Raw genomic sequence first — 13,398 nt, forward strand, 5'->3', positions numbered from 1 at the left:
CTAGCATGTACAAGGTACTAGGTTGATCCTTAGCACATGGATTGGGGAGGTAGGGGGTGAGGAAGAAGGCATTCTATTCCCTTAACACAGTCTTTGCTTATCTTTCTGTTCCCTTATCAGTTCCACTCTTTTTGCCTTTTTGTCTTTTTCCCTTGAATGTCTTCTTTTATTTTTTTAATTTAATTTAATTTTTTTGGTAGTTGTAGATGGACAAAATGCCTTTATTTTATTTGTATATTGTTTGTGGTGCTAAAGATTGAACCCAGTGCCTCAGGCATACCAGGCAAACACTCTGCCACTGAGCTATAGCCCCAGCCCTGAAGGTCTTCTTTTATTAATTAAATATTTCCTTAGCATCTACTCTGTGCCTCATAACAGATTAAGCAATTGGACTACAGAGAATAATATATCACAATTCTTTGCGAGGCTAATATAACCTCATGGAAGAAGACAGAAATATGCAATGATGACAATTTCATGAACTTTCTGCTGAAGTATTTTTTTCTTCAAAGATTATTAAGATGTAGAATATAATGCTGGTTTTAAGAGTCAAGACCATTATTTATGTATTCTCTTTGTTAACACACAAAGAAAAATTTTATTTTAATGAATAATAATTGTATTTCAGTGATTGTACTAAAATAAAGCTCTTTTAGTAATTGATTATACCAATGAAAAATCTCTCATTCCTTCCTCCCCACACATCAATAGTCCTCCAGTTCTCAGTGTATCATGTTACTGTCCTCAGGCCAGATTATTCTTTAAATAAATCTTTCAGCCCAGAAAGGGATCACTTTTGCTTGGAATGCCTCTCAAATTTACAGAAAAAAAAATACTCTCTAAAAATTATCTCATGCAAGTTTTCGCAATTCCCAAATAATATGATAGCATACTCACACGATAATTATTTTTTGCTTTTATTTTACCCATGTTCACTTTCTATTTCCCCTAGACATAACCTAACTGAGGATGTCAACCATATTTCACTCGTGTATGTCTTGAATAAATATTTGCTAAGCTGAAAGAATCCAATTAACTGGTTGAGCTATAAGCAAAAACAATGTTTTTACATTGTTAATGAAAATTTAAAAATCAAACATACTAGTGGAAGAGTAAATTAACTTTATTGACTGATGAAAAACTAAAGTGATAAGAAGTATGAACAGTAAACGATAAACACTGAGTTTGGCTGGAATTCTATATTTCTTCTTTCCACTTTAAGTCAAAAGAACATAAAATTATAGACTGTTAGTGAACTAGTACTTTTAGTTTCTTCAACAAAACTGCACAGTTTAGCAGTTGCACAGCATTAAATATATACATCTTTGAAAAACCCTGAAAGTTTTAATTTTTGTGTTGACTTCAAAGGCTAATAATATAATCACCTACACTGGTCAGATTCAGAGTTTCTTTTCCCTTTTCTGCCACCCTGTAAAGAAAAATACAACAAATTATTTAGAATATAGCACTTGGGGGTCATTTTCATTTTAAGAATATATACAACCAAAGATATTTGGGGATAAGAAAGCATTTTTTTCTTGAATTTGTTATAAATTTGAATATGTATACTACTGAATTATTCTTATGTGGTTATTTTTATAAATGATTAAAGTAGGTTGTAGAAAATAGTTACAGCACTTTTATATGAATTTGTCTGGGCTTACTTAGCTAGATGATAAACATATTACATTTTAGAGCTCACTTTGACTGCCCCAGAGATTTAAAAATATTAAAATTTTAATCAATACCAAAATAAAACACAAAATCTGTTATGTGTGTTCAGCACATTTAATAATTCTGTTCATGATCTTTTGAGTAATACAATTAATAATATAAGTTCTATCTAGTTTTGTTGATATAAACAGAATAAGAAATTTGATTGTTTATCCATAGATTTCTCAGTAGCACATATAAATCTAAATTTAACTTGTTGCATATGAAACACCATTTATGGTATCTGACTTGAGCCAAGAGAAAAAGCAGCTTTTAAAGACATAAAGAATTTTATATGCATTACTTTTAACATAATATTTCCTGCTTTATTCTGATTTAAAAAGCAAATATGAATTGTAGAAATATGGCATGTACAATGCATAAAAAGAAAATTAAAATTTTCCATAACTATACACTCTATCCCTCAATTTAAATATAAATACCTTAAAATAGTTCCCACCCACCCACTTTTCTGTGGTACTGAGGATAGAATCCAGGGTCACAAATTCAAAGCCAGCCTCAGTAACTTAGTGAGGCCCTAAGCAGCTTAGCAAGAACATGTCTAAAAATAAAAAATGAAAAGGGATAGGGATGTGACTCAGTGGTCGAGTACCCCTTGGTTCAATCCCCAGTACCCAAACACAAAAGTATCAAAAAATTACCTAAGTAATAGTATTTATAAATTTATTAGTGCATTATGGTTACACACATTATTGGGAGTTCATTCTGACATGGTCATAAATGCATAACAGTTTTCTTCATTTCAATCCCCTAATTCCCCTTCTTCCTCCCTCCCCCGATCCTTTTTCCCCTTCTCTAATGATCTTCCTTCTACTTATTTATTAATTGGTAAATTATAGTTATATATAAAATTGGAATGAATTGTGAGATAGTCATGCATAAAGCTTACTTTGGTAAGCAGTAGTGTTTTTAAAATTCTGATGTCTAGGCTTTGTCCCACATCTATTTAACTGGATTATAATCTGTAATTCAAAATGTTTCCAAGTAATCCTGCTGATCAACCAAATTTGAGAACTGCTTATCTATGGAAGTACATTTTTGAAGTAGTGGTCATAACAGAGACATAACAAGCCTAGACTCATTTGATAATGAGTTTGAAAATAATTTCTTTTACCCCTAATTCTGTTTATACTACTCTCTATATCACCACTCTTGGAAGGGAGGGGAGAGAAGTATAGGGGAGGAAAGAAGTGGAGGGGAGGGGAGCATCCCAAGTATAAGAATGCTGTTCTTAACTCCTGACCACATTAAAGTTCTGCAAAGATTTAATGAATGAACAGGTTTTGTAGAACATTAGGTTGTAATGACATGTATTTTAAAAAGAGATTTATCTATTAGCAGGAAAATAAAAATAAATTTAAGAATTCTTTAAGATATATAACCACTATACATAGTTATCAATGTTATGTGGCTAAAAACTTACCATGCAACTCAATGAAATAAATCAACAACCAAACCAAACAACAAATATATAGGGGGATCTTTTTCAAAATCTCCTAAGCAAAGAAAATTTTCCTTCCCAAACTGATTCAATTTCAAAGCTAGGACTAAACAAAATTTAGGTTCTCCACACCACCACTGGCTTCTAAGCATTTTTTGACCATAATTCCAAATCAATTAATGCATTTTTATGATTCAGAAACATAAATATGTACATACAAATGTGTATGTACGTATAAATATATATTAAAATGAAGCACTGTTTTGGGGTTTTTTTGGCTTCATCCAGAGAGAAGATGCTGAATGTCATCTTGTAAATGCAGAATAAATCAAAAATTAGAAAATCATTATTAGGTAATCACCAAAAATAACTGATGCAAATAACATAAATAATAATTGATGCAAATATTATCATAAAAAATGATATGCACACAATTTCTCCAAATATTACCCCTACATAGTACTTATAAAGGGGAAATGGTATCTCTTTAATGGAACTATAGCCCTGTACCCAAGCAAACTTAGGATATAATGGGACAAATGTCATTTCCCCCAAGATGACTCAATGGCACATATGTCATACTTCTACTAATTCCAAAGACTTTCCCAAATTACTTGATACTGTACAAATCAATATCTAACATTTTCTAAAACAAAAAGTACATGACTATTAACAAAATTACTAATATATATGGTGTGTAAATTCTGGCCTAAGAATAAAATACTACATTTATTCTCACATAGTGTCTACTCAAATTACTGTGTGTAATGAAAACTCTTGAAAATTTTAAAAGCATACCTGGTATTTAGCTAATTCTGCTTGTAATACTTTCACTTTAGATCTTTCTTGTTCTAATGCTGCATGCAGTGACGTCACCTATGACCAAATATTCAATAAGAAAACATTTTAAAATTTATAACACTTAATTTACAATGATAAATTCTGACAAATAAATGAGTATCAAAGGAGAAACCCTCCACATAATTTCCATTAGATGTTGTACATGGTTATATATTAAAGATAGATAGGATAAGCTCACTGTTGTACTAGAAGACCGAATAAGGATAGAAAGAGAAAATCAAGTACAGGAACAGAATAAGTTCTATGTTCACAGTTCACTAAAATGCAACCTTATTTTTCCCCATTGGTGCAAAAAATAGAATCATCATTTATTTGCTATTACACAATAAAAGTATAATTTCTATCACCTTCTTGCAATGTTGATGGGCTGTATTTGTTTATTCAAGTTTAATACTGTAAGATTGAAGAACAGCCTAAAAAGACTACTCGAATGCTCCATAGTTCCTTACCTGTATAGTTAGCTCATTCTTGATACTTTGTGATTCATCAACTTGCAGAAGAATTTCTGCTTTATCTTTCACTGACAAAAAAAAAAAAAACAGGAAAAACCACCGTATAGTCTTTTCAGTCATTCAAATACTTAAACAATACTACAATAAACCAATACCAAGTTAAGTACAGTGAGAACACTCTGGGAAACCTTTTTATATCTTGAAAAATTGTCTTCAGGTATTATTTAAGATTAACTTTAACTCTAAAAACATAACATCACTTACTTTCACCTTCCTGCAGCATTTTCAATAACTGTGCATTTCTTGCCTTTACTTCTTTATACTTTGCCTAAGAGAAAAAAATTATTTTAAAAAAAGTAAATGATACAATTAGTGTTCTTTTAACAATTACTGTTTCACTATCAATTTGTGGAGCTGTGAATTCTAGGCTTACTCAAAGATATAAATTACTTCTGAGATCTTCTTCTATCTCTCTCTTTAGGGTTCTCAAAATTCCAATGGCATATCTTGAAGAAATAGACAAAGCAATCATGAAATTCATATGGAAAAACAAAAGACCCAGAATAGCAAAAGCAATTCTAAGCAGGAAGTGTGAATCTGGAGGTATAGCGATACCGGAGGTCAAACTGTACTACAAAGCAATAGTAACAAAAACAGCATGGTACTGGTACCAAAACAGGCAGGTGGACCAATGGTACAGAATAGAAGACACAGAGACTAATCCACAAAGTTACAACTATCTTATATTTGATAAAGGGGCTAAAAGCATGCAATGGAGGAAGGATAGCATCTTCAACAAATGGTGCTGGGAAAATTGGAAATCCATATGCAACAAAATGAAATTGAATCCCTTTCTCTCGCCATCCACAAAAATTAACTCAAAATGGATCAGGGAGCTAGATATCAAATCAGAGACACTGCGTCTGATAGAAGAAAAAGTTGGCTATGATCTACATATTGTGGAGTCGGGCTCCAAATTCCTTAATAGGACACCCATAGCCCAAGAGTTAACAACAAGAATAAACAAATGGGACTTACTTAAACTAAAAAGTTTTTTCTCAGCAAGAGAAACAATAAAAGAGGTAAATAGAGAGCCTACATCCTGGGAACAAATTTTTACCCCCCACACCTCCGATAGAGCCCTAATATCCAGAATGTACAAAGAACTCAAAAAATTAAACAATAAGATAACAAATAACCCAATTAACAAATGGGCCAAGGACCTGAACAGACACTTCTCAGAGGAGGACATACAATCAATCAACAAGTACATGAAAAAATGCTCACCATCTCTAGCAATCAGAGAAAGGCAAATCAAAACCACCCTAAGATACCATCTCACTCCAGTAAGATTGGCAGCCATTATGAAGTCAAACAACAATAAGTGTTGGCGGGGATGTGGGGAAAAGGGCACACTTGTACACTGCTGGTGGGGCTGCAAAATGGTGAGGCCAATTTGGAAAGCAGTATGGAGATTCCTGGGAAAGCTGGGAATGGATCCACCATTTGACCCAGCTATCGCCCTTCTCGGACTATTCCCTGAGGACCTTAAAAAAGCGCTCTATAGGGATACGGCTGCATCAATGATTATAGCGGCACAATTCACAATAGCTAGACTGTGGAACCAACCTAGATGCCCCTCAATAGATGAATGGATAAAAAAAATGTGGCATATATACACAATGGAGTATTATGCAGCACTAAGAAATGACAAAATCATAGAATTTGCAGGGAAATGGATGGCATTAGAACAGATTATGCTAAGTGAAGCTAGCCAAGCCCTAAAAAACAAATGCCAAATGTCTGCTTTGATATAATGAGAACAACTAAGAACAGAACAGGAAGGAAGAGCATGAGGAAAAGACTACAGTAAACAAAGACGAATGGGGGGAGAGAAACGGGGAGAGAAGGGAAAGCACATGGAAATGGTAGGAGACCTTCAATGATACGTAAAATTATAAGAGGTTATGAGGGGCAAGGGGGAAGGAAAAAGAGGGAAAGAATTGAACAACAGCAGGGGAGGTAGAGAGGGAAGATGGGAGGGGAGGGGAGGGGGGATAGTAGGGGATAGGAAAGGTAGCAGAATACAACAGTCACTAATATGGCATTATGTAAAAATGTGAATATGTAACAGATGTGATTCTGCAATCTGTATTTGGGGTGAAAATGGGAGTTCAAAACACAATTTGAGTCAAATGTATGAAAGATGATATATCATGAACTATGTAATGCTTTAAATAATCAATAAAAAAAATAAAAAAATAAAAAAAAAAAGATATAAATTACTTTTGAAAGAAAAAGGATAGAGAAACCTGTACTCAGAATTGTCTACTACTAAAATAATCTTTGATACAATAATAGATATTATTATAGGTGATTATAAATTTAAAGGAGGGATAATTATAAATTTAAAGGAGGGATAAAAGTGAAGGAAAGTTAGGTAATACAATTCAAAATAATTTAGATAAAAACCAAAATGAAAATGACTCACAGTTCTATACCAGTACTGTCCAGCAATATATAAGAATTTTCTATATCTGTTTCATATCTGCCACTATCCAATATGTGGTTACTGAATACTAAAAATGAAGTTTTAGTCTTATTAAACTATAATTTAAATTTTGGGACACTTGCAGTGGTAACTGAATTTTGTAATGCAGTTCTATCTCTTCTCAGTTAAAATTTAATCTCTTATTAATTCACTGACTAAAAATTATTATTATGGTAATTTTTAGCTGATATGACTTATTTATTAAAATCTTTTAACTCTTTTTTCAATTTCTTTTTCCAAATGGTTTGCTCCTTCTCATACTACATAAATGATATAATAATATATTTATAAACAAAGAGGAATTGTGCTCCCACATTAACAATCCATATTCTAGGCAATTTTCTGCCTATGCTACCCTATTCAACATGTAACATTCTTTGAATCACTGATAAAGAATTAATAAGTACATCAAAAAAAAATACATTCAGTATATTTTTAAAAATAAAAGCCTAAAGAATGGCTGGGGTTGTAGCTCAGTAATAGAGTGCTTGCCTAGCATGCTAGTGTGAGGCCCTGGGTTCGATTCTCAGCACTGCATATAAATAAGTAAAACAGAGGTCCATTGACAACTAAAAAAATTAAAAAAAAAAAAAAAGCCTAAAGAAAACACGTAAGAAACTTTAAGAAACTTTTCATTTCTTCTCTAAACATGTACAGATATGTGCAGAAGTTACCAGATCCCAAAATTTTGTTTCATTTGGCAGTATTAGGGATGAAACCCAAGGCCTGTATACACAGGGCAAGTGCTCTACCACTGAGCTACACCCCCAACCCTCAAAACTATTTGTAAAACAAATTTAAATGAATTTCACATCCTATAAAAGTGGCTTTTACTAACCAGTACTTTGTCCATTAAATTGCTAATGATAAATCAGTACTATATGCTAAGTAACAGTATAGTCAACACAGTAAACCAAAGCACCACAGTAAATATAAAGGGTAGGACTTGAGTTTAGAAATGAATAAGGAAGACAAGATAGAAACATAGATACAAGGGGGAAAATATCCACTAAACTACAACTATATTCACTATGAATACAGAAAAATACACTATAAATATGGAGCCACACTACTATAAAATTCCCATTCTCATGTCTTCAATTTCTAACATCTCACCAAACTTTAGCTCAAAACTTTAGCTCCAAGGTTCTGCTCAGTATACACAAGCCACCTCTTAAGTAAGCCTTGAAGAGTCTAAATTGGTTCTTAAAGCAAACTTGAAAATGTGCAAACTTACCTGTGAAAATTCCCTAAATTGCTCATAAATAAATAGCATACATAGTTTTGTATATACAATCCTGAATAAGCATATCTACAAAAACATAAATATGTAAAATACCAGTAATAAGTAGTTTATGATAATGTATGCAATATTTGATGCCCTTACTAGTGTTTTGAAAGTTTATGAAAGAGCATATAAAATTGATAAAGTTAAATGCATATATATTGACCCCCACTGTGTCTTGAGCATATATACTTGCATATAACACAGCCATTTCAAATTCAACAAGTTAAAAATGGAATCTATTAGTTCCCATTTCTCAAAACAGTTTGAAAAATGTGTCCTTCCTCTTACACTCAATTCATGGTCATTTTCATCAGACTGTCTTCACTTTAAGACTAGGCTACATGCATCATCATCCCACAAAATAATTCTCATGTAAAAAGAAAAGACTTTTTACTGCCCTCTTTGTGTAATACCCAACAAACACCTTCAATCTCATTTTCGATAGCTTCTCAATTCCCTAAATGTCAGTTACCATGTACATCCCACCATTCCCATGTTTTTGTACACACTATTTTCCTCTCTGGAAAAAACATATTTTCTGTAAAATCTTACCAATTTTAAACAGCAACAACTCTTTGTTCTTTTCTCTGTACTTCTTGAATATTCTGTCAAATATCAATTATAATTCTTATACTGTACTGCAATTGTTTATATGTTTATCTTCCTTGTAACTCATTTTTTATTCCCCATGCCTATTAACAACAAAAGTAATGAAAGCAGAAATGAAAGGCTAAGGAAGATAGGCACATATAGTGATTCTTAAAGGCAGGAGCAGGAAAGAAGTGTAAATACCATAAGGGTTGGAACTTGACTTTCTTTCTTTTTTTTTTTTTTTTAACTATTACATATGCAGGACCCAGAAGGGTATTTGGCATACTACAAGTACTCAATAAACAATTGTTCTAAGAATTAGTCAAAGAGAGTGATATTCAAATTGAGTAAAGAAATTTTAAGGGCTAAAGGAAGAAGTAAGAGAGTAATTCACATAATTTATGGTTAAAAATACACACTTATTTAACAAATGTTGAAGATTTGGAGAAATTAGAACCCTAAGCACAGGTGAGAATGCAAAATGGTATAACTGGGGCTGGGGTTGTGGCTCAGTGGTAGAACGCTCACCTAGTGCCTACAGGTCACTGGGTTCGATACTCAGCACCACATAAAAATAAATAAATGTATCGTGTCCAACAACAACAACAAAAAAATATTTTAAAAAATGGTATAACTACTTTGAAAAAGAGTTGGTGGTTTCTCAAAAAATTAATCCAAAGAATTAAAATCTGGGACTCAAGATTGTATACTAACAAACAAAATGTAGTATATACATACAATGGAACATCATTCAACTATAAAAAGGAATAAAATTCTGATATATGCTACAACATGGATGAACCTTGAAAACATACTAAATGAAATAAGCCAGACATAAAAGGAAAAACAATGTATGATTCTACCTATGTGGGGTAACCAGAATGGACAAATTCATAGATATTAAAGGTTATAAAGGTCTGGGGAATGAAAATACAGTTGTTTAATGGGTGCAGAATTTCTGTTTGGGATAGGATGATAAAAAAAATTCTGCAAAGAGATAATGGTTATGATTAGACAAGATCATGAAGATACTCAATGCCACTGAATCAGTAGTACACTTGAAATGGTTATAAATATTTTACAACAATAAAAATTATAATATTGTTCAGACATTAAATCATTAATCAGTTTTAAAATTCTCAATAGCAGAATGACTGTTTCTATCAGCTGTATATTAAACATTTACATATAAGAAAAGCAGACGATTGGGGTTGTAGCTCAGTGGTAGAGCGCTTGCCTAGCATGTGTGAGGCACTGGGTTCAATTCGCAGCACCACATATAACTATTTAAAATAAAGGTCCATTGGCAACTAAAAAAAAAAAAAAAAAGAAAAAGAACATTTGCATTTATAGACTGGTGCATACAAACCTCCCACTGAGTGATCACATTTTTCAGCTTCTGGATTTCAGCATCTTTCTTTTCAAGTTCCAACTTTAGTCTTTCAATTCTTCCATCTTTTAGAACCACTTCCTGAAAAAAGAAAAACACTATTTTAGGACTAAAATTGTTCTATCAAACCTGGCTTGCAACAGTCCTTTGTAACAAGTTTAAAAGGAAAAATCCTAACTTTAATTAATTTTCTTAGGCAACCTTAAATATTGACATTTCCACTTTGACTCAATTATGATCTTAATTCTATAATGTAAGCAAATAAGATTTCTACAGTTAATCTCAAACTGCAAATATACTTAAGAATATCAGGACTCTGGAATGTTATTTCTATCTTGAAATAAACATTAAAAGTGCTCCATGACAAGTTATTATTATTAGTCTATCCTGAAAATTCCTGTCATCTTATACCATATACTAAAGTAAATAAATTTAAATGTACAAAGTCATCCAAAGTCCATTCTTTTGATGAACATAAATTGGCTCTATTTATATAATGAGTAAGGAGACAACAACAATTTATTCCACAAATACAGGTTATCTTAGCTGCTAGGTACCAGGTATACAATAGAACACCTGAACTGAAAAGCTTCTTACTCTTATGGGACTTAGATATCTAAGAGAGGAGACAGATCACAGATAAACAAATGCTGCAATTAGAAAGGAAGAAAAAAGACGACAGTGTAGATGGAGTATAATAAGGGGCGAGATAGTATAAGACGACTTCAGAAAAATCAATAAAGCCTGATCTTAGAGGGACTTGTAAGCTATAAAAACAGTCTGCAAATTACTGTGATTAAAACAGAAAGCAGTGAAGGATTCTGAGCAGAACCATTATATATATATTTGATTTATATTTATATTTTATATTAGATTTACATTAATGTTTGTAAAGAATCGCTTTAGGTATTGTGTGGAAAATGGACTGCAGTGGGGGCAAAGACAGGTAGATAGACCTTTTAATGCTATTATAAGCCCAGATCAAACAAGATTATGCCTTGGATAAAGGTAAAGCAGAATAAATGGAGATAAGTGTATCTGAGAAATAATTTGGAGCAGAATCAACAGCATTTGGATGAGAGGTTGAATGTAGCAAATGAGGATGATGGACACTCTAGTCTGAGTTTCTAGTTTAAGGAATAAGATGGGTAGATCAAAATTAGCACTATACTACTATTGGGCCCACGAATCTCACTCCTAGAAATTTATGTTAAGTGGGAAGGTGAAGCATCTATGAAAAATATATTATCAATTTAAAAGCCAAAGCATAGGACATAGGCCAAATACACAGTAAATTCACAAAATTGAAAACTATGCAATCACTAAAAATGATGATAAAGAACAATAAAATATATTTGCATGATCCCAAAATTGTAATATGTGTGAAGAAAAAAATTCTAGAAAGACATGTCAACATTTTAATCATAAATAAGGTTTCACTTTATTGTTTTAAATTTTTCTTTTATCAAAATTATTTTATATTGAGTATCTAACAATGAGAACTATGTAGAATACAACTTTTGATAAAAATGAGACCGTTTTAAGTATGTTTTTACGAAACTAATGGATCTTTTTAAAATTTTATTCATTTATTTATATGCGGTGCTAAGAATCAAACCCAGTGCCTGACACGTGCTAGGCAAATGCTCTACCACTGAGCCACAATTCTATATCCTATTTTAAGTATTTTTTAAAATCTGGATTAATATGACCCTCCACTTTGAATAGGAAAGACTTTCTGATATCAAAGGAAGAAAACAAAAAGACTGACAGACTTGACTCAATTAAAAAATCTCAAAAAATACTGTAATCAAAAGGTGAATTTAAAAGCTAGAAAAAATAGTTGTAACCAATATGATGGACATATGACCAAAAAAAAACTTGAAAAAAACATGTAATCTCATTAGTTATCAAACTGGTACATTAAGATTTTTCTCAGCATAGGATAATTGCAAGCAACTTAGTCTATAAACTGAATTATTTATTTAATGTACAAGAACTATTTGATGACCTGAAATGTTCACCATCTATAATTAACCGAAAAAAGTGGTTCATATGACAGTTATACATTGAGGAAAAATGTATATATCCATAGAAAAGTAGAACTATACCAAAATATCACAAGTAGGTTCCTCCAGGTGACTAAGATGAGGGTCTTTCTTTCCCCACTACATCTACAAATTGGGGATGATAATAATTCCCACCAACTCAATGGTTAACGATGAAATAAGAGTCTATTTTAAGTAGTTAATGCAGTATATCTGAATATATATATATCTCCATATATCTATTCCTCAAATATTTATTTTTAGTTTTATTGTTGTATTTTACTTAAATTTCTACAATAAATACATAACACTATTTAAAACACAGAGCCATATTGTTTTAACATATACTCACTTTTAATGAAGTACTACATTTTAATAAATATATTTACAAATTATCTTCTAAGTAAAAGTTATCATAATAAAATGAGATTGAAAGGATGTATAAGACAGAGTCTGTGCCCAAAGGAACTTGCAATCTATTAAGAATGGTAAGAATGACTGCTATAATAAAAACAAAATGTTATGGGGAATAAAAGGGAAGTAAAGATCATATCCAGATTTTCTGGTTTTAGTGTTGAAGACTGGGCTGTGGAAGAGGAAATGGCATGTGAAATGCACATTTTTTTCATGAGTAAGTGGGGAAGGACTTCACACAGGATTGGTTTGCAGTTGCTATAGAAAAAAGTTTGGAAGAGTATATACATGGGAAGTTAATTGAACTGAGGCTATCCTGAAAACAATGCTTTCAAATTTACTTAAGAGTAGCTCATGATAGTAATGTTTTATACTATGACACAGAATGCACATACGTATCATGTACATATGTGTATATCTTGTGTGTATACAGATGTGCACACAGGAACAAATTTTATAAAATATAAATAGGTATTACATACTCTGACATTTTCTCATGTACTCTTTTTGTTTGTAAGAAATGATAAAAATCTACTTAATGAAAATAAATGCTTGTTAAAAATGGCAGAATTCCACTAGGTGAAGTGGTGCACACCTATAATCTCAGCAGCTCAGGAGGCTGAGGTAG

The 13,398-nt window shown here is 31.9% G+C and overlaps 1 protein-coding gene across 1 annotated transcript in view; it reads right to left on the bottom strand.

The window, feature by feature from the left end:
• Nucleotides 1-1,105: 1,105 nt before the first annotated feature.
• The window catches only part of GKAP1 (G kinase anchoring protein 1), a 54,671-nt gene continuing 42,378 nt past the window's right edge, over nt 1,106-13,398 (bottom strand). The window contains exons 7-11 of the mRNA XM_081282097.1: nt 10,288-10,389; nt 4,753-4,816; nt 4,486-4,556; nt 3,974-4,051; nt 1,106-1,429 (exon numbers count right to left, since the gene is read on the bottom strand). Of these exons, the coding sequence (XP_081138223.1) occupies nt 1,382-1,429; nt 3,974-4,051; nt 4,486-4,556; nt 4,753-4,816; nt 10,288-10,389 (363 nt within the window). The 3' untranslated portion in view covers nt 1,106-1,381. The remainder of the gene's footprint in view (nt 1,430-3,973; nt 4,052-4,485; nt 4,557-4,752; nt 4,817-10,287; nt 10,390-13,398) is intronic.

The sequence above is a fragment of the Spermophilus citellus genome (assembly GCF_964194105.1).
Source record: "Spermophilus citellus genome assembly, chromosome: 2".
NCBI lineage: Eukaryota > Metazoa > Chordata > Mammalia > Rodentia > Sciuridae > Spermophilus > Spermophilus citellus.